The 19758-nt window shown below is 40.5% G+C and overlaps 3 protein-coding genes across 3 annotated transcripts; 1 reads left to right on the top strand and 2 right to left on the bottom strand.

Annotated features, from left to right (window-relative positions):
* The first annotated feature begins 204 nt into the window (after positions 1–204).
* LOC135344988 (WD repeat-containing protein 88-like) lies at positions 205–5968 on the top strand. Its single transcript, XM_064542304.1, has 10 exons — positions 205–282; positions 376–503; positions 798–950; positions 1229–1364; positions 2890–3013; positions 3482–3663; positions 4086–4168; positions 4279–4347; positions 5246–5335; positions 5548–5968. Exons 1-10 carry the CDS (start codon positions 258–260, stop codon positions 5770–5772), a joined length of 1215 nt encoding a protein of 404 aa, XP_064398374.1. The 5' UTR covers positions 205–257; the 3' UTR covers positions 5773–5968.
* On the bottom strand, positions 1753–2771 carry LOC135344992 (CBP80/20-dependent translation initiation factor-like). The gene has a single exon (XM_064542308.1). The coding sequence runs from the start codon at positions 2698–2700 to the stop codon at positions 1861–1863; it is 840 nt and encodes a 279-aa protein (XP_064398378.1). The 5' UTR covers positions 2701–2771; the 3' UTR covers positions 1753–1860.
* Positions 5850–19709, bottom strand: LOC135344980 (E3 ubiquitin-protein ligase MARCHF6-like). The gene is made up of 29 exons (XM_064542291.1): positions 19578–19709; positions 19113–19209; positions 18933–18965; positions 18248–18288; positions 17749–17892; positions 17451–17523; positions 15710–15884; positions 15248–15363; positions 14794–15056; positions 14408–14522; positions 13960–14092; positions 13585–13707; positions 13110–13218; positions 12830–12882; positions 12583–12667; positions 12115–12173; positions 11835–11915; positions 10381–10449; positions 10091–10165; positions 9660–9863; positions 9407–9457; positions 9020–9261; positions 8662–8701; positions 8381–8533; positions 7913–7982; positions 7282–7595; positions 6812–7031; positions 6148–6286; positions 5850–6082 (listed from the first exon to the last, which is right to left on the bottom strand). Exons 1-29 carry the CDS (start codon positions 19678–19680, stop codon positions 5989–5991), a joined length of 3474 nt encoding a protein of 1157 aa, XP_064398361.1. The 5' UTR covers positions 19681–19709; the 3' UTR covers positions 5850–5988.
* Between the last annotated feature and the right edge of the window lie 49 nt (positions 19710–19758).

Genomic DNA, 19758 nt, shown 5'->3' with positions numbered 1-19758 from the left:
TACTGTAGAGTGGATCGTCTATGGAGAAAGTTTCCAATACCTGTTTGAACCTAGACTAGATCTACCAACTAAACATTCAGATTTAGTAGAGGCTTTGGATCTACATGTACCAGAAAACAGTGATATCCTATGGCCTGGAAGAGGAGCAATTAAAGTATCGCATCATTAGAGCATAGTAATTATTATTATTGTTGCCATGGTTCGGGGGCGGGGCTGCTTGGCTCACTGGTCTAATAAAGCTAAGAGGTTTATTAGCCATGCATACTACAAACGCTGCTACAGGTACGTATCAGGAGTCTATTATAACCATTAGATTTATACCCTAAAAGGCTAAGGCACTTGATGCTTAACACTTTCATCTTACCCTACCCACAGCTATGAGCTCGAGCGATGGGACAAAAATGCAGTTTAGAGCACATGGGCAGCCTGTCTCCTGCTGTCGATTTCTCAACCATGGCAAATTGATTGCTACTGCCTCTCATGACAAAACGATTGGGATCTCGGTATGTTGACATTAATTAATGTGTGACGTGTGACAAAATTGATAGACATGCAAGCATTTATTTTACCGTAGTTGTAAAATCGAGACAATGCAAGAGAAACAATAGTCATAATAATTATTATAGCTTTAGGGAAAGATTTATATTGTGAGCACCTTCAAAATTAAGGGCAACCTAAATTAATTTTTAGGTTACATAATACACACCTGGCTTATTATGAGAATTAGATCTATACACACCTGGCTATAAATAATATCACTAATTAATATCACTAATTAAAAATCATACATACGGCAGGAATCATGCAGTGGTTCCAAGCTGCACAGTTTATGTGGTGGTCATGAACACCGTGTAGTGTCTCTGTCAACAAGCATGTCTGGTGGGTCTCTCATCTCAGCATCATGGGACAAGAATCTCATACAATGGGACCTCGACAGTCTGGATCAAACAGTTTGGTTTATTGCTTAATTTTACATTCCCACACACTGTATATCTACGCGACTTTATGAGTACATGTATATCCCTCATACAATCTATATGCATGCTTATAGCCTACTCAGTAGAAGTCTATATTTTCACGTAGGCATCTAGTCAATGGTCACTCAACTCATACTACAATGTGTATGAGTGATACCATAATAACTGTACGTATGTTGGGACCAATCAGTAGTATGACATCGTGGTACAGTTAGGAACAAACCGTTTTATGCATTTATACCTCGATGCAGTGGACAGGGAAACACGAGTCACTGTTAACCTCCTGCCATACAACTCCTGATCATCCCCTCGTAGTGGCAGGCTGTGACGATGGCTCCTATCACTATTGGGACACAAGGGCTGCACAGAGAGTGGCCAGTGTCAATGGTGGGTAGAATAGTTTCATACTATGGTACAGACCCTGGATTTAAAGCACCCCCCTCATAATAAGCAGCTACATGTCATAAATAAAACTGTGATGCTAGCTGTTGCGCTTGTGCCAGGTGCAAGTACAGTTAATATATTAAACAGGTACATGTATTATAATAGTATAATTGGCGATTTTTAATTTGACAATCGTGCTGCATCAGGTATATGACATTATAACACATTGCCAGGAGGGTCTTTAAAATGGCGATCCTCACCTAATTTGATTATACTTGCTATTCGATATGCTGCCACATGTATACAATGTAAGTGGCGCCCCTCATCTACAGTCCTGCAAATGTTTCTATTAAGCAGCTTTCATGCACTCCCCTGTTCGATTAAGACAAAATTAAATGTGAGAAACGGGCCATCAATGAACCCGAAACATGGTAACTATAGAGCCTGACAAAATGGATGGAAAATAAACTCAATGCCCGGTGCGATGAAACAAAAATGGTCAGTTTGTATTTCCCAGTTCATCTTCAGCCACAGCATCAGCCAGAGCATCAACATAAAACTTGTCAAGAACTTTTTTTGGATCACTCCAGCTCATGTACCTAAGTTCAATAAGTTCAAGCACCACACATCGAACCATACAGCTGGTCTGCCGTTTAATGATAAGTCTTCTGAGGTTAGTGAATATCGATTCAAAAGGTTGGGGGTGATTGGACTCAAGAAGGTTACCACAAAGTTTCAAATGTGTACAAATGCAATCTATTTCATCATCAACAACGTCCACGTTTTGAAGGGTGTTTTCAGCAGAGGAAAGAATGGCTCTTCCTATTACAGCAATGGGCTGTGCGTTGATTTGAATCCTTTTGTAGATGTGGCACAAAAAGGCAAACACACCAAGCCATGCCTCTACAGATTGTCCTCGTAGCACGTCCTTTTGCTGGAAATCGGTCTGAAAATGAGCGAGGAGACATTTCCTGAAGTCGACAGTGATCGATGGCGACGTAGATGTCCCCATTGCTTCATAGTTTATTATCGCTTCAGAGATCATAGCTCCAAGATTTGCACTGTCTCGGTCTGAAACAGTGGTATCATATACCAGATCAACTGCCTCTTCTAGTTTTTCTTTGGTTGAAGAATAACCTATAGCCATTTCTGCAAACACAGATCCATACTGCTTGAAGTTAGACTCGTTTAGGGAGAAGAAATATGTGCCCAATCCTTCAATATCTTTGGGTATTTTGGCAGTTCCTTGTTTCCCTGAAGATTGACCTGCTTTTGATGGTTTCTGAGAGCTCATCACAGTATTTAGCACTTTGCCTCGTCCTCGACCTCGATTTGCCATCTTGATATTAAAGTTCAGATCTCAGAGAGGCTTTAGCATAATAATTATGATCCAGTTATTTACACGTTCCAAATAACGCACACCGTGTGTCCATGTGCAGCCCCGCCCTCCTTACCATCTTGGTATTGTCTCTGTTGTCAAGCTTCATGCACAGATATATATATATATATCATGTTTGTTCTTCCTCAGCTCACACTAGTACAATCACTTGTTGTCGCCTCTCTGCAAATGGAATTGACCTCTGCACTTGCTCAATGGATAAATCTGCTAGAATTTGGGACCTGAGGACTCACAGACAGCTCATAACACTGAGGTATACAATCGTATTGTGGCATGACAGATTAAATTGTATAACATTTAGCAGAACGATGATTATTATTATAATCTTTGCCTCCTATGATAATCATTACGATTCTATATTATACTTAGTGTAATTGATTTATCCCCCCGCAATGAAAGGGTTGTGCATGGACTTGGGGTGAGGTAGATCAAATTGCGTATCCAAGACCACTCCCCTTGCAGTCAAATAAGATGTAAGAGTATTATTGACGTATTGTCGGCTAGCATGCATGTCTATTTATCTCCCAGTGCTCACAACTTTATAGACCGCCCTGGATAATTCCCACTAGAAATGTGTCTCAATTTGTATCAACTTTTGCAACAAAACTAGAATGGCTTGGATGATCCAAATTTTGTCTATAGGTTATTTGTATAGGTTAGTTGTATAGTTTATACTCAATCATAAGTATTATAAATATAAACAGCACAATGCTTTGTGCAGGGACCATGTGAATGTAACAAGTGGATGTGCAATCTCACACAATGGTCACTACCTTGCTACCTGCTCGTGGGATAAGACAGTCCGCGTGTATGACATCAATTCTGGGAGTTACAGATCAAACGGACCTACTGTTCTGAGCATCCATGTGGGGTGTGTTAGTGCTTGCTGCTTTTCTCAAGATGGTGCGTTTACAAAACTATGTGCTGTACATGTACTGTACATGTAACTATGATGAAAAAACATATCTGGGTGGAAAATACAGACATAATTATTATCTGCACTAGCTATAAAATAAATGCACCTGATTGGTTGCGCCAACTTAATTCATGATGTTCGACTACAATCAGCTTGTACTAGACTTGTTTTTGACAGTATGATACAAAGCTGGGTTTTTTGACAGTATGCATACACAGCTGGGTGACAAGCTGTTGTCATTCAGTACCAGTATACATAATTAGACTCAGAGTACATTAATCCATTTCTACATGACTGTACTGTTGGTGACGACAACCAAAACTGCATGGCTAATGTCTTGTTTGGAACCACCAAGTGAATTTCTATAGCTACGTGTATTAATTTGCAGTTTTCTCCTTGTTTATTCTAGGAACGTTGTTGGTGTCATGTGGGTACGACCAAGACATCAGTATATGGACCACCAGCAACATGAACTTGAGGAATGCATTTAGAGTTGAGTTGCTCATTCTTTTTCTTTATTACTTGATAATCGTGGACCATGGACCATATGTATATAATTATAATTATTTACGAACAATTGTTCGTATACTAAAATAATGCAGGGCCATGATGGATGGATTGAAGATGTTGACATTGACGAGAACAGCAAGCACATTGTCAGCTGTGGTCAAGTGAGTAAATTGTATGATTGTTATGCTAAAAACGATGCCAACGTCTACATCAGTACAGTTTTGCAGCTCTCGTTCTAGTGCAGAGCTAGCTATAAGCAGATACATACTGTATGTACGTATACAGAGTACATACATGTACTTACATGGATGCATTTCATCTTCCCTATCAGGGCTGCAAATTATGATGATATATTCTCCCCACTTGGGGTCTGTATCATAGCAACTGGGTGGGGTTTAACTACCATAAACCCAGCTCTGGAGCACATTCCTCATAAACTCCCCTGCGTTGAGGGCGCACTGATTTTATACTAGATCTACACAGCCAAAAAGAAGCTAGACACTTGTTGACAAGGGCAGGACAGATGGGTGGGGCTCGCTAAACATCAAGAAGGCTGGGGCTCACTGCTTGGACATTGACAAGTCAGTGTGTAGAGCTAGAAGCTTAGCACTGGCTTCAAGCTATACGCACAAGCTTTTTGTTCGTTTTCAATAGTTTTTGAGACTGTTTGCTAGTTGTATCCAAGGTGAGGTAGCTTAGGTAGCAAGTACTTTTCATTAAAGTGGGTATACAACACTTATATTGTCCACTACATTCGAATTTATGGCAAACGTAAACCATCCTTGGCCTCGGGGCTTCGCCCTCGTCCTCAGAGGTTTACTGCCATAAATTCTGATGTAGTGGACAATAAAAAGAACTCGTGCAAATTGAATATGTGTGCCAGTTTATATTAAAGGATTAGAAATTAGAACATGACTGTCATTAGTCTGTCAACCATTGAAGATTGTGAACTGCACATGTGTCCACTTTTTCATCTGCTCATGCAGTTAAACCCCATACATTGTACATATACATGTAGGCCATGGACCCATTTTTTTTTTATATTGTTGTTCCTTGCAGGATGGAAAAGTATATGTTTGGGGCACCGATGTAGCCAAATCGAAACACCTTGCAAGAAAGGAGAAGTTTGAAGGAATGGATGTAGTAACAGTAAGGGGGATTATTACGTACTATTAATATTATTACTACATGTAGATGTAGGTGGGTATGAATTTTACGGAACTTAAAATAATTATTGCTACAGTATGATATCGCGATGCATGGCTTGCTGCAAATTCATCACTCACCTACGCCACTGTACAGACCTTACTACATAATTATGTATGTACACCATATAATTATTTGTACATGCATGCATGCAGTGCTCTAAGTGTGGGAGAACGTTCTTACCAGCTGGAAGTGAAGAAATCACTGCCACAATGTCGGAGAGGCTAACATCCAATGAAGAAGATAAGAACTTGTACAATGGTGGAGTAAAGGAAGAGAATGAAAGATGGTGTGTCTTCTGCAGACTGAAAGATCCGAGTCGAACACTAGAGCAGCGTAGTGGACAGTATCTATCAGATTACAAAGCAAACCAATCTTAAAACATTGTTACGTACATGATGTATGTATAATTATTATGCTTGTGCTATTTTAACTAATTATTATAATATATCACTCGTAATGATTCACAGCAATAATTATTATCCAAACAGTGCACAACACAAATTTCTTTATCGATGCTTAATTATTGTATCTATTAATTTCTGTCCTATAATTATGTGATGATCGTTAAAACAGCTCAAAGACATGCACAATAATCAAGTCTCATCTTGTGTAACTTGATCTGCTGTACTGGCTGTGTCGTTCGCAGTTGACGTACTGTAATTGACCAACTGTCGGCCAACCAAATACCTGGAGGAGGAATTGAAACAAATTAAGGGTATATGTCTCTATTTGGGAATACTCATGTGACTCACTTTTCATTTTTGACGTGGACATAGAGGCGACGCAGTTGCTTGGCAACAAACACAACAAAGGTTATTATAAGTATGAGGGCAAGAACAGAGGGGAAGAAGTAGCGATAGGCCAAGAGTGAGGAGGTGGCCGTTACTAGATCTGAGTGAAGAGAGCTCAGGTTAAGTATCATGGTTTACCACAGAATAAATTGACATACATTCAAGACACTTATATACATAGTTAGAGGATTAATATGCACCAACAAGGCTCCAATAAAGACATCACCAGCCGTAAACTGAGCTGTGAGATTTTTTTCCCTAGAAAATCCCTTTCACAGATATGAAAGCATTTGTTTAGGACCACCTCGTTACGCAAATTTATAATTGTTTCCCTCGAAATGTATTTAGGTATATCACTGCATGTGATACCGTATTACTAAAATATTTTGTGGGTGAAAAGCCTTTGCAAATGAGCCAAATCAGCAGAAAAAAATTTGACCCTTTGCGATCTAACTATTACGTTCTGGCAAGGATCGTGTGTATCTACTAGTAATAATTAATTCTAGGCTTTGCAGATTTTATTGTTGCGAATTGATCAACCATCGCAAACTTTGATGCTCGCAAAACATTCTAGTAATACGGTAAGCACTATACTAATATAAAACAGTATAATGTGCATGCCTACCTAGTTCTGGCAAAATGCCCACACAGAGGACATAGGGGACAGTGATAAACAGAGAGAGGGGTACAATGACAGGCCAGGCTACCTCCTTCACCACAAAGCCAAGGTTCAGGTTTCTCAGACCGTCTTGATACACACGATCCAGCTTAGTTTTGAAGCTGACATTGGTGAGCCATATAGCACCACATGTGCATTTGGTGTGGAGGAGTCCCAGGGCCCACTCCTGCATAGTGGTGGACAACTTTTATCAAGAGTCTTAATTTTTATAGTACTGTATATGCATGTACATAAGTGCTATTCGTTGTCACATAACTATCTACGTTACAATACAATAATTATAAGGATCATGCAGTGTACACATAGGTAACACAAAGTAAATGGACGTACCATACAATCGAATACATGCATTCTTGCTACTAAGGTTAGGTACATGTACATTGTACGTATATTGCATACACTGGCAACACACTTACCGTGCTAGGGTAAAACACAGGTGTTCTATCATGGGGCACTCTCAGAGGACTGATTAGTAGGAGGTTCACCAAATGACCCAGGAGGAGAGGAATCACCACAAACAATAGAAAACCAGCCACTACACATTTGACTCCCTGAAAGCTCCAAAGTTTCATCTGAGTCACAAGCATCTCTGTGCCTTGCATAATGTAGGAAGTGATTGTAGCCCAAAATCGAATGGTTACCCAGAGGATGTAGAGCCCAATAGCAGAAGTGTAGATCTCAGGGACTTGCGTCACACCACACGCACTCATTAAAATGCGTCCAATTGATACTGGGGGTGACGTTATGTGTGTACACTTACATGTAGTACGCAGATAAGATACACGTATACATCAATTCATACAGTGTGTCATGTATAGGAGTTCAAATACTGTGCATCAATACATTAATTTTATGTAGCTATAGCCTTCAAAACACCAATTAGTCATCGTAAGAGGCTTGCGTAAAGGAAAAAGTACTTGCAAAGTTGCGCTAAAAGCTATGGCTGCATGTGCAGTTGTGTGTGACAATAGACAATCAGCCTCAGGTGCATTGTGTGCACGCTGGTACGACTGACTGATAGACTGTACATACAGCTGTACAACTTACCAGGAAGGACGAGGAACAGGCAAGAGAAGAATATGCTCATCACCAATGTGAAGAGCAGGAATAGAGTGATCTGAGGAAAGAGGATTAACACAGAGCTGAGTACAGTGTACATGTAGTACATACATGTATTTTTGTGAGCTTTAATTTATGACATGCCCAAACATCAACATGTTAATTTACATATGTATCTATCAATTTCTGAGAAAGGGCTCAAAACTAGCAAAATGCAAGCTTTGATTCCATCCTAGCAGCTTATGTCGTACTCTTTGACGTAGCTAACCATTGTAGTAGTGATGGCTATACCAGAATCAAAATTTAAATTGTACATGTACATGTACTATACGAGACAATACCCAATCACAACATTGAAGACTACTACGTATAATATACATACAATACATATGAAGCTGGCTTATTTGGTTAAATACTATGTACTGTACGTTAATTCCTGCATCTGCTCCCACTCACCCTTGCATAGAAAAGTGGTGGTCGAAGGTATGGCTTAAACGGTGCAAATCCAGGGCCCAGCACCTGCGTGGGTCCCGTGTACACTGGACTATTGGGGTCAGGGTTCACAGGGACGTCAGGGATCACGTTACCATGGAGATCAACCACTTCACCCTACACCCAGGAAAATGTTTTTAATAAGCAGAGACAGGAAAACGAAAGGATGTAGCTGACTTGATTACGACATCAACTAACGCTGATACTTTAAACTGTATATATTTACTCAATAGATCGAGACTCACCTCACTCTGATGTTTGTCCAACAGGTAAGACTGGAGCCCACTGAAATGTGATGCGACATGGACATAAAAAAGCAGCGATAGCTACAAATGTATGAAAATACTGTACACAAACTATACATGTAGTATTATAAGACCAACGTACACAATAATCATATCAGTATACGCATGCATTATTATGATTATTGTACACATACAGTCCATGTATAATAACGTATGCACGTATGCTTATAATAATTATTATAATAAGTACATACACTGAATATATCATTATACTTTGGCCAAAACCTCTGTGCATGAAAATGTTATTGTCACGATGATTACATACAGTACATGTAAGTGAAATGCACGGGCCACTCACAACATTCTAGCAGAGAGACGAGCCCACGCTGTGATGAGGACCTTAAGTCCAGCCTTACAGTTGCCATGCTCCAGTAGCGTGGGAATGACAAACTGGAGCAGGATGAGCTCCAACTGAACCTCTCTAACGTGATTGAAGGTACTGGAGAGGGTGAGCCGATAGGGCAGGAAACCTTTGGCACAGAGGAGGACCAGGCGACTGGGGATGAACACGACCACTACCAGACACACTCCAAACATAATCTGTAGGAAACAGGGAGAGGGTGACAGTTAATCCACTGGATCATCGATTGTAATGCTACAAATGTAAATAGTTATTAGAAAAACTAACTGCCAGTATGTGCAACACATAAAGTACTGTAGTAGCTTAATGGACACGAGAACTTACACATGACATGACGAATCTTTTAAGGTGGCGCTGAAGCGGCAGCCCGATCATCTAGCAGACAAAAACAGCATTACATACTAGTGTATAAGTTCGCTATTATTTTACTGTATGTACATGCATGGCATACGTTTTGTACGTCTGTATGTGTATGTACAATGTATATGTGCTGTAAAAAGCAAATGTGTATACGTACAAAGTGAATCATACAAAGTCCTGTCTAATAATCAACTGGAGCTTCCTTCCTGGTGCTCACCTCATGAATGGGGTGGAAGTTCTGGTCGTTGAGGTTTCTAAGGAACCAGAGGACACCTGGTCGGACCACCTCTCTCATCAGGAGCACAAATGAGGCCAAGTAGAAGATAAAGATCATGCCAACAAGCCAGTGGATGAACATCACTGTGCCCGGGGCACTGGACAGACTTGTCTGACGACTTTTCATCGTGGACCCAAACAAAGCCTGTCCAGGATGACAAAATATTAATAATTATAACGATGCTACCTACACTTTAATCGGCTATGGAAATTGTAACTTACACTACATTTCTATAACTACATGTACTATGATCCTCCGAGGCTCAAAGTGAATACTTTTAGCTACCACTTGTTCATGTACAGTCATGTAAGTAATTACATCGCATAACAGTGAGATGTAACTGACAATGAGACTGTACATAATATACTTACAAAGGAGCAGATGTCTATCCACCATCCACACATGAGCGGAAAGATTCCAGCCTCGACCGCTAAGATCAACCCAACCTGGGTGGGCATGTAAAGGTACATGTATATACTGAAAACACATAATTATATAGCATAAAAAATAATTGCATACATGAGTAGCTTCTTTTCAACAGGACTGTGCAGCAAAAGATTGAAATTTAAAGTGAATGTGGAAGTCAGTAATTACACACAGTGATTGCAGGAACACAGCAAACTAATTATGTACGTACGTACAGGTGCAGCTCTGACCGTACCTTAATGCCCACATAGGCCATTCCTAGAATACTCTTCAAGCGAGGCAGTCTCAGCATACCAGTAAAGTACTGGACACTGTCAAGGAACAACACATGCTACACTGCACAATATACAGTATACTATCATGCATGACCTTGAAACAAGAAAACACGTGAACAAGAGGAGATCTGAGGTGTTGATTGATTTATCTATTAATTTTAGTGACTATAAAGGAGGACTACACTGTTATACCATAGATTGAAAAGGAAGGGGATTGGAAACGAAAATGTTTGCGTGAAACACTCCGCGTTATAGGGTGTGGCTAAAACTACAAAGGATTATATTTATAGTCAGCATGCTCATTACCTGTCTTGCTGCCATACAATGTGTTGTACATAGAAATGGTGAAATTAATGTTGATTATTCTAAAAAGTAAAGAGAATCTAGCTCTAAAAGGTAGACTAAGCAACGCAGCCACTATCACTAAACAAATAAATGCTATACAAGAAGGAATAGCTCTTAATTACTATGAAGTCGTGGGAGGTCAAGGCCCGTGGTGTCTCTAAAAGTATACTAAAGGACTATACTGCAAACATTTATGAACAGTACAGCTTATCCATAGCATGAAACCATCCTATATAGCACTTAGATACATAATAACCAAGTCAAGCAATGTCCTTTGCTGTTTCAGCTTCACAGCAGGGAAAGAGAAAAGTTAACATGGAGAATTTCAAGCTAAACTCAACAAAAAGTAAAAACAGAGTAAAGACAAGGGACTTAGAGCTTGTCAGTGGTGTAAAATTACTTCTCTAGAGTACCTCCCAACTTCTGAGTGATCGCTAGTGGATAGGAGAGCTAGAAACAGTTGAAATACAACCTGAGTACGGTAAAAACTAAAATATTCGCGAGCGCGAAATCATAATGCGGAGTGTTTCACTCGTTGACACAGGGTGGCCTGGTCGTTTCCAATCCCCTTCCTTTTCAATCTATGGTTACCGTAATTGATGTAATTACAGCGCCAGAAAAAATTAATTCCACTTCTGAGTGGCGCATCTTTAGAACACAAAAAATTGCGTTCAGCCCAAGCTGGCACCTAAATTATGGTGGCGCTTATGTTCAACAGCTAGTATAAAATTTGTAGAGAAAATGGGCGTGGTCTAGCTCAGTTTCACTTGCTAGCTGCACCGTTGAGACTCGTGAACAACATTCATTGACTGTAGCTATGGGTTAGACAACTGTTTAGAAGTGAAGGAAGTCAAAGATGCAGGATGTTTGTCTTGATGTCTCAAACAAGCCTTTTTATAAGTGCCAGAAAAAAAATTCCAGCAACGGTTGGCGCTTTTTTAGGGCCGAAAAAATTATGCTGATGCTGACGTGGTGCTTAAATTATGGTGGCGCTGTAATTACATCAATTACGGTATACATGAGCACGAGTACGAGTGTGTAGGATCAGGAGTACATCCTGGTAGGATACATAGATTCCGCTGATGAAGACAGTGGTGATAACATAGCCTAACAGAATTGAGAACATTCCTCTCCACGTCTGAATACCAAGCTGAAGGAAGGTACGTACATAGCATAAAGTCAATACACGTATCTTATGCAGGCACTACACTACGAGGACAGGCAGGGAAATACATTACATCACCCTTTGTAGAGAGATATCACAGGTTTTGTACACACTACTATTGGGATTGCAAGCACTGTAGTTAGTAGACAGGTAAACAACAGTACAATGTATTTGAGAAACCCACCCGCTCCCAGAGATTGAAGAGAAGAGCAGCTAAGTACCCCAACTGGTAGGGAAGGTACGCTGCAAGGGAATATATAATTTATGTATATCATGTATGTAGATACAAACCAATAGCTGCATGTGTACAATACACACCGATGATGGTTGCACTTTATACTACTGACAGACAGTATACAAAAACAAAGACACATTTAGGGGGCGGATCTAAAAAAGTAGGGGAATATGCAGCTAATTTCTCCCCTCTCTCTCCTCGTTAAAACCTCTGCCAAATATTAGAACTACCAAATTACATCTGTAAAGTGGATCTGTAGGAGATCGATCCACCTCCCCTCACCCCAGCATTTATTAATCTAATACATAATGTCTGCAGAACTGCCAACTATACTGCACTCAGGAGGCTACATACAGGCAACATAAAATGTACTTGTATAGTTCTACGTCAGTTGGTGAGTATTATTATATTGCTCACCAAATGCAATAATGAGTGCAGAGTTGAGACAAATGAGCCAGAGCACGTGCTCCAGGAAACGAAACGACCCATCCAAACCAAGCAACTGGAAGAGAGCAACCAAAGCTTCGTTTACAGCGCGTCATGTTACGTATTATGTATTGCATACACCACATGTACTACACCACATTCTAAGAACCTTCTCAACTACACAGAGAGCACAAAAATAAAAATGAATGCAGTACTTGTAAGTGCCCAAAGGACTCACCCTGGCCCAGGTGAGCTCCTCCACGTTCTCTTGAGCTGCACCATTAGCACCGTCTGAGGAGATTATCACAACATAATCATTCTACATGTATATGTACGTATACACGTACCACTATGAATGGTACGTACATCCATGACATACACAAATGGATACTTGTGATGGCATTCATACTACAACAGTTAAGGCAAATATCGAGTACACTGTCAGTGTACCTAGTATAGTTTTATTGCTATCAGCTTGACACTGTCTAAGCAGTAACCATGAGTGTATGTATGCTAACCCATTGGTTGTTCTCTGGCGAGCCCAGCTAGTGCTGGAACTATGTTTGGACGAGGAGCAGGCTGGGGAGGTTGGGGAGGTTGGGCATTCCTCTGTCCAGGATCGTTCACCTACATGTACAGCAAAACAAATGCACACGTGTTTGATATTACCTGCGTATACATGTAATGAACTGATGTAGTGTATACGTAGTAGCTAGCTAGTACATGTAAACACGTCTGTCCTTAGATTACAGTAACGGTAATAAATGACCGCACTAACAAGCAATCCTTTCCTTGTAATGAATAAGTATACTCGACGTGTATCACTATGGAATCAATGTATGATCCCTATACTACGATAGTGATATCACTAGTGTATTAATTGATGACTTTACAAGGCTGGAAAAATGTAACCGGCCACACAATTGCTCTATGACCAGTCACCACATACATGCATGTATACATTGTACAATCATGTATTATAGCGGTACTCACCTGGTCGTCGTGTGGTCTATCGAGTATCTGGTTGAACCGCATGTTCCTACGAGCCCCCCTCTCCACAACATCATCTTCACCCTCCAGTCTCTCTTGGTCTTCCTCCTCACGATGAATGGCCGCCTATAAAGTCATTTTCGACTCCCTCTTCAATAAACACTTAAGCTAGATCTACCATAATTTATCTACATGTAAACACGACAATTATTTATTTATTGTATCTGAATATAAAAATTAGTGTTGCTGTATATAGCATACAACAGCAGTACAATACAGTGGGCTAGCTGGACTTCGAGCCCAAAGCAATTACATACATGTACAGGTATATATGGCCCCGATCCTACCCATTATATTTATACACTGGTCCATTCTCACATCGATATTATCCTTAATCTCCAATATCTTGATGAGAACCATTTTTTCGTCTTCTCCTATCGCCTTTGAGTTCAACAGAGGAGCCACTGCTTCATCAGTATTAGGAACATTGCTGTCAGTCACATTCAGGAACCTGGTTAGAATTACAAGCAAAACATGCAATACTTCAATAATGGCAATACTAAAGTTATAATTATAAGCACACATTCGGGGTACGTAGAGCCACAAGGAAACACTCCTCTAAGACACATTCTTATACTAGTGCATTCTTTGGCTGTATTTTGGGCAGAGGGATCCCTTACAATGTCTATACACACATTCTTATACTACATGTTGTGCATTATTGGCTATGTTTAGGGCAGTGAGAGAGACAATGTCTCTGAACATGGCTGCACTCCCCCCCCCCCTGACATGCACAACGAAATCATGAATTGAAACAAGCACTGACTGTTGAATGATGTCCTGGGATTGCTGGTGCTGTATCCTTGTCTCCTGCAGCCGATCATTTACAAAGTTTAGTTCTGTTAGTGTCAGCATGGTAAGCTCATCGTCAGCCACACGATCTAGGAGAGGGGGAGGGGTGTGACAAGAATGCTCATTGAGTGTTAAATTTGACACACGCCCACCATCCTATCATACATGTATATACTGCCCATAAATGGTATGCATCTACATCAAGTACCATAAAAAAAGGTAGGGGATTAAACATTACATGCATGTACGTATGTACATGTATATGTACAGTAGTAGCCTGCAATTCTTAGACTACATGTACATGTACATACAGTATACTGACTAGGCCTCGTACTTATCTGAGCGATGCTCTCTACTCACCTCCTGCTGGGGGATCTAAGGTCCGCTCATGTTCAGCAAATAAAGTAGCATCCTCTCTCCTAGGAGAATTGTCTGTCAGTGCGCCACTAGCTTCTAAGGTGTGCTGCTCAGCTTCGCGATTTCCCTGGGACTGTAACGTGGGTGTGGCTTGGTCTCGTATAGACGAGCGTGGTAAGTGTAGGGCTGGCTCTGCTGGTCGGTATTCTAGCCTATCCAGTAGCTCCGCCTTCCTTGCCTCAAGAGCTTCCAACTCCTCCCCGTACCTGAATGAAACGTTAAAGTACATGTAAATATTTAGGGTTACAGTACTGTAATCATACAATGAGGTCACAGGGCAAGCATTTATCAAAAGCCGTTTGGTATAGACAGAACATGGTAAAGATCACTTAATTATGAGTTGGGAATTGGTCTAAAGACATGCAGTATACAACTACACGCCAAGGCCAACTCCCACTTTTCTCGCTCCAGGGCAGTGAGACTCTCCATTTCCGCTGCCAAACTGTCATGCAGCTGTGCTATCCCCATAGCAACTGCTTGCCCCTCAGGGGCATTCTCTCTCACATCTGCTATCTGTATAAGTAAATAATTTGCTTTCAATATACTAGCTGTACATAAATATGAACAAGACAAATATCACATTGATCATACATTGAAATTTTTAGCCCAGCAAAAGTATCAGTAGGAATATCAAGTCTAGATTAGTTGTTATGCACAAGTTTTGAACGTCTTATCTTGACTACTACACACCACCAAGCAACATAATTGTTTTTGGCGTTAAGCTTCTAGTTTAAGCGAGTGGCGTAGTACAGTAGCTATTGGTATATATTTTGACACTATATACTGTATGCCAGCCACTTTTGTGCTAAACGTCCTACCTTGTATGTTGCACGTTTATGTGCCAGCGTACGCCACTCACCACATTCTGTGCCTCTCTTTGCCTAAGTTGGACGACATCCTGTTGGTCTCTGGCCAGCCAGTTAGGGGCCCCTCCATTACCTAACTGGTCCTTGAGCCACACCATACTGATGAACCCCAGTAGAGACACAAACACTATCAGCAGACCATACACGTCATCCAGGAGGAGGTTCTCTCTACAAGGGTGTCCCGGGGAATCTCAATCTTATTTTCACATAATGCCATAATTATAATAGCTATTGCATGCATGCAGATACAGAGGTTTTCAGGTTGCTTGTCACAAGCCTTTGTGAAGGTGAAGTGCGCATGCGCATATATTCTCCAGACCTAAACCCAGCAGAGGAAGTGTTTAGTGAAGTAAAAAGCATAATGAAACAAAACAATGCTTTATTTCAAGTCACAAGGTTTCTGTTAGCTACGGCATTCAGCATGGTCACCAAGGAGGACTGCTTAAAGTTTATTACACATTCTGGATATTTATAAAATTATCATACAGGACAACAATTATACATGTACAATTTTTTATTGAAATTCTGTTAACTGGAAAAAATTAAGAAACAGTTTTGTTCAGGTGATGAAGGAGACTCATGATTGACTCTTTCTCGGAGCAAAATTCACTTTCAGACAAAATTCCTATGCTCTTCAAATTTTGAAGTTCTGAAAGCTGTCTATACAGTTTTGATCGACCTTCAATGACCTTTGCAGGACTACTACCAACTGCACTTGTATCTTTTGGAGAGAGAGCAGAAGTTATGGCTGTTGCAGCTTCACTCATCAAATGAGATACAGAGTTTTGACTTTTCTTGCGATAAGGAGTTCCTCCTCCAGACCTAGCAAACATTGTTGTATTTGGGGGATCGTCTAACCCTTCGTGTAAACCACCAGTAATCATTTCTCCCCAAATGCGATACTGCACCAATGTGAATTTCGACCCATACTTTTCTTTTAGATTTTCCACAGTCTCCTGGACCTCGTCTTCTTTACTGGTGTCACTTTTCTTTTTCTTTTTAACACTGTCTTCATTTATAGATGCTGTTTTTTTCCTCTTATTTCCTCTTGCTGTAGTACCTGGAATGCATTCTTTAAGACCATCGCACCATAGTGTTAAACTACAATTGGGCTTATTTAAATCAGCCAAAACTTCATACACGTCTTCTTCACTACGACTCCGTATCACGGCAGATCCACGTACGTAGCCAACATCAAAGTCTTCCTGTGTAATATCTTGACACAGTTGGCTTCTTATTACTATCTTCAGATCATCACATGAACAGTATCGATATTACGAAGGGTAAAAGATCGACACACCTTACTATCGTCCTTACACACAGCTCTCAAAACAATTTTGTCCAGTTTGGTAGACTTTTCAATCGACAAAGGGTGACCTTGGCACCCTGACAGTGGAGTAACCCTAACTCTACTGCTGTTTACTGTCACACTGTGTTGTACTAAGTTTCTAATAGCATTTTGACTAAGATTCATTTTTCCTCTTCTATCTATGATTTTCCAAGCCACGTGTCTCAGTGGAGTCCAAAGTTCATACAGTAGAATGATTGATACGCATGCGCGGACTCTACGTGACAAGCAACCTGAAAACCTCTGTACAACTCATAATTATGTGCAGTATGTGTACTGTACGTATGAGCAGATTAACTGTTTTTGCAAGACTTCATTACATGTACACATGTACGTACTTTGCCGTTAATTCTTAATTAAACGAAAGGCTACAATGTTGTACTCACAGAGAGATGAGTTGGAAAGGAAATGATGCAATGGACCATAGGGAGCCATAAAGCAGGAAGCTGTAGATACGATCTACAAAGGGTTAATGACAAAAAAATGTTCAGATAATTATACTATGTACGTACATACTTATTAATTTTTGTGCAGTAGCTGTTTAGATTATTATAAGCGACAAGGTTAGGAAAAAAAGGTCAGTCCAAAACGTTAATCATGCCAAAAAACAATTACAAAATTTGAGGCACAACAGTTTAAAACTTTGATCATACCAAACAACCTAGCAATAGCTAGTTCACTCACATATGCAAATTGGTACGATGACGAGCCAGACAAAGGCTACGAAGCCGAGGTGCAGCCAGTGTCTCACGTTCTTTAGAGCTCCTCTCACTAGTCCCCCTATCAGCTCTGACACTGGAAGCCTTGTGGGCATGTCAGGGCGGTAGACTGGAGGGGGTGTGGTATTGTTAGGGATTGCGAAATGCAAAACAACACTACATGTACTCACATCTGATAGTTGAAATATTCAAGGGAATCCCCAGCATTATCAAAGAGTTGTAGCACATGTAAATGCACTTACATGCTATTGATCTAACGTAAAACATGATTGGTACAACAATATTTATAGACTGCAAAAGTACCCCCTATAAAATGAATACACTATCAAGGCTGTAACTACAGCAAAGCTCGCAAGCATTATAATAATTGTAGCAGCTAATAATTATAATACAACTCGAGCCTTAGTGTTGGCTACGTAATTGTAATAATATTCAATGCAAAATGTTAAGGTTGCATTACTTACTGGGCACAAACTCGAATCGGTGCATGCAAAGCTCACAGAACCTGGGGAAAACAAGTTCATGCAATGTTAAAACAAAAGTGTGCAGCAATTAATACCATAATCACGTTGATACAGTAGAACCTCGATTATCCGGCCCTCGATTATCCGGAACCTCGATTATCCGGCTTGGCAGTTTTCTTTTTAATCAGATTACATAATTCAGAAAATGGGCGTGTCCCTCAAATGCGCATGCGCGTTGCAGCTGTTACCATGGAGACATGCCTGCTTTTCTTTTGCGCATGCGCAGACAACCATGTGGCACTGCTGTTCATCAATAAAGTGGGTGGATCAAGGCGTGGTTTATCTATTCGATTATCCGGCATATTCACTTATCCGGCCTGCTTCTGGAACCAAGGTGTCCGGATAATCGAGGTTCTACTGTACCGTAATCACATTATCTGTGCAAAAAGTTAGTATGTACGTGCAAAGTAGTTCACACTGTTTTTTTGTTCAACGCCATGCGAAAATACATGACTACCGTAAGATCTCGATTTAAAGTGACACTTACATTTTGCAAGAGTATGTACAGAAACAAAATTATGAATGCTGCGAAATATCAAAATGTCGCATAATCAGAGTGTCTCCTTAAATCGAGATCTTACAGTATACATGTAATGATGTACTCTCTGCAACCTACAACACTTACTCCTTCCCACTGTGCTTGAGCCACTGGACCAGACTACAGAGATACAAAATACAAAATTATAGTTTTGATGCATGATGACATACATGCATGTAGAATGTTAACAATCTCTCCTTGGCCTTCACACTACTGCACATTCAAGAAGCTAGGCACAAGTAGTTACAACAGCGTGTTGTGACGTACCAATCCTGATGTATGTATCTGATGCTCCCAGTGCACACACAAGGGTGGAATAATGGTCGTCCTGGCAACGATCCCACTCGACACACACGGCATATGTCTATGCACAAGAGCACATAATTAGCAAACAATTATTATTATGTGATAAATACATGACCATACACATCATGCATCTACACACACCACGTTCTGCTTTGGAGGCCAAACTGTTTAGCTAGCTAGCCTGGATCATCAGGCTTGTACGGCACCGGATTTTAACCGTATGTAGAAACGCCCTAAATAATATCATAGTTAACCCGAATCCCTCCCTGCCCACGCCTACTAAATAATCATCCGGTGCCGTACATGCCAGTTGATTCGCTAGCCTGACCCATGTATGGTTGAAGACAATACTGGCAAGTTTGATAGCTTATAAATTGAAATTAGAGTGTTTTCCCACTGAATCTAGAAACAGAGGAGTGCACATACCTTCACTCTGAGAAGATGCTCCATCTTGATCGTGACTTCCTGAGATACCATGGTCCTCCCCAGTCAAGTCAGAGAAGTCAAGATCAGCTGTATTACTCGCCATTTTCTGTTTTGGAAATGGGTAGAGGAAATTAAAATTAATGTACATTTTAGACCTCTGTTATTTAACATTTTATTTTGC

This window comes from Halichondria panicea, chromosome 12 (assembly GCF_963675165.1).
Source record: "Halichondria panicea chromosome 12, odHalPani1.1, whole genome shotgun sequence".
Lineage (NCBI taxonomy): Eukaryota > Metazoa > Porifera > Demospongiae > Suberitida > Halichondriidae > Halichondria > Halichondria panicea.
The sequence above is the reverse complement of the archived record's forward strand: the minus strand, read 5'-3'. Positions and strand labels throughout refer to the sequence as shown.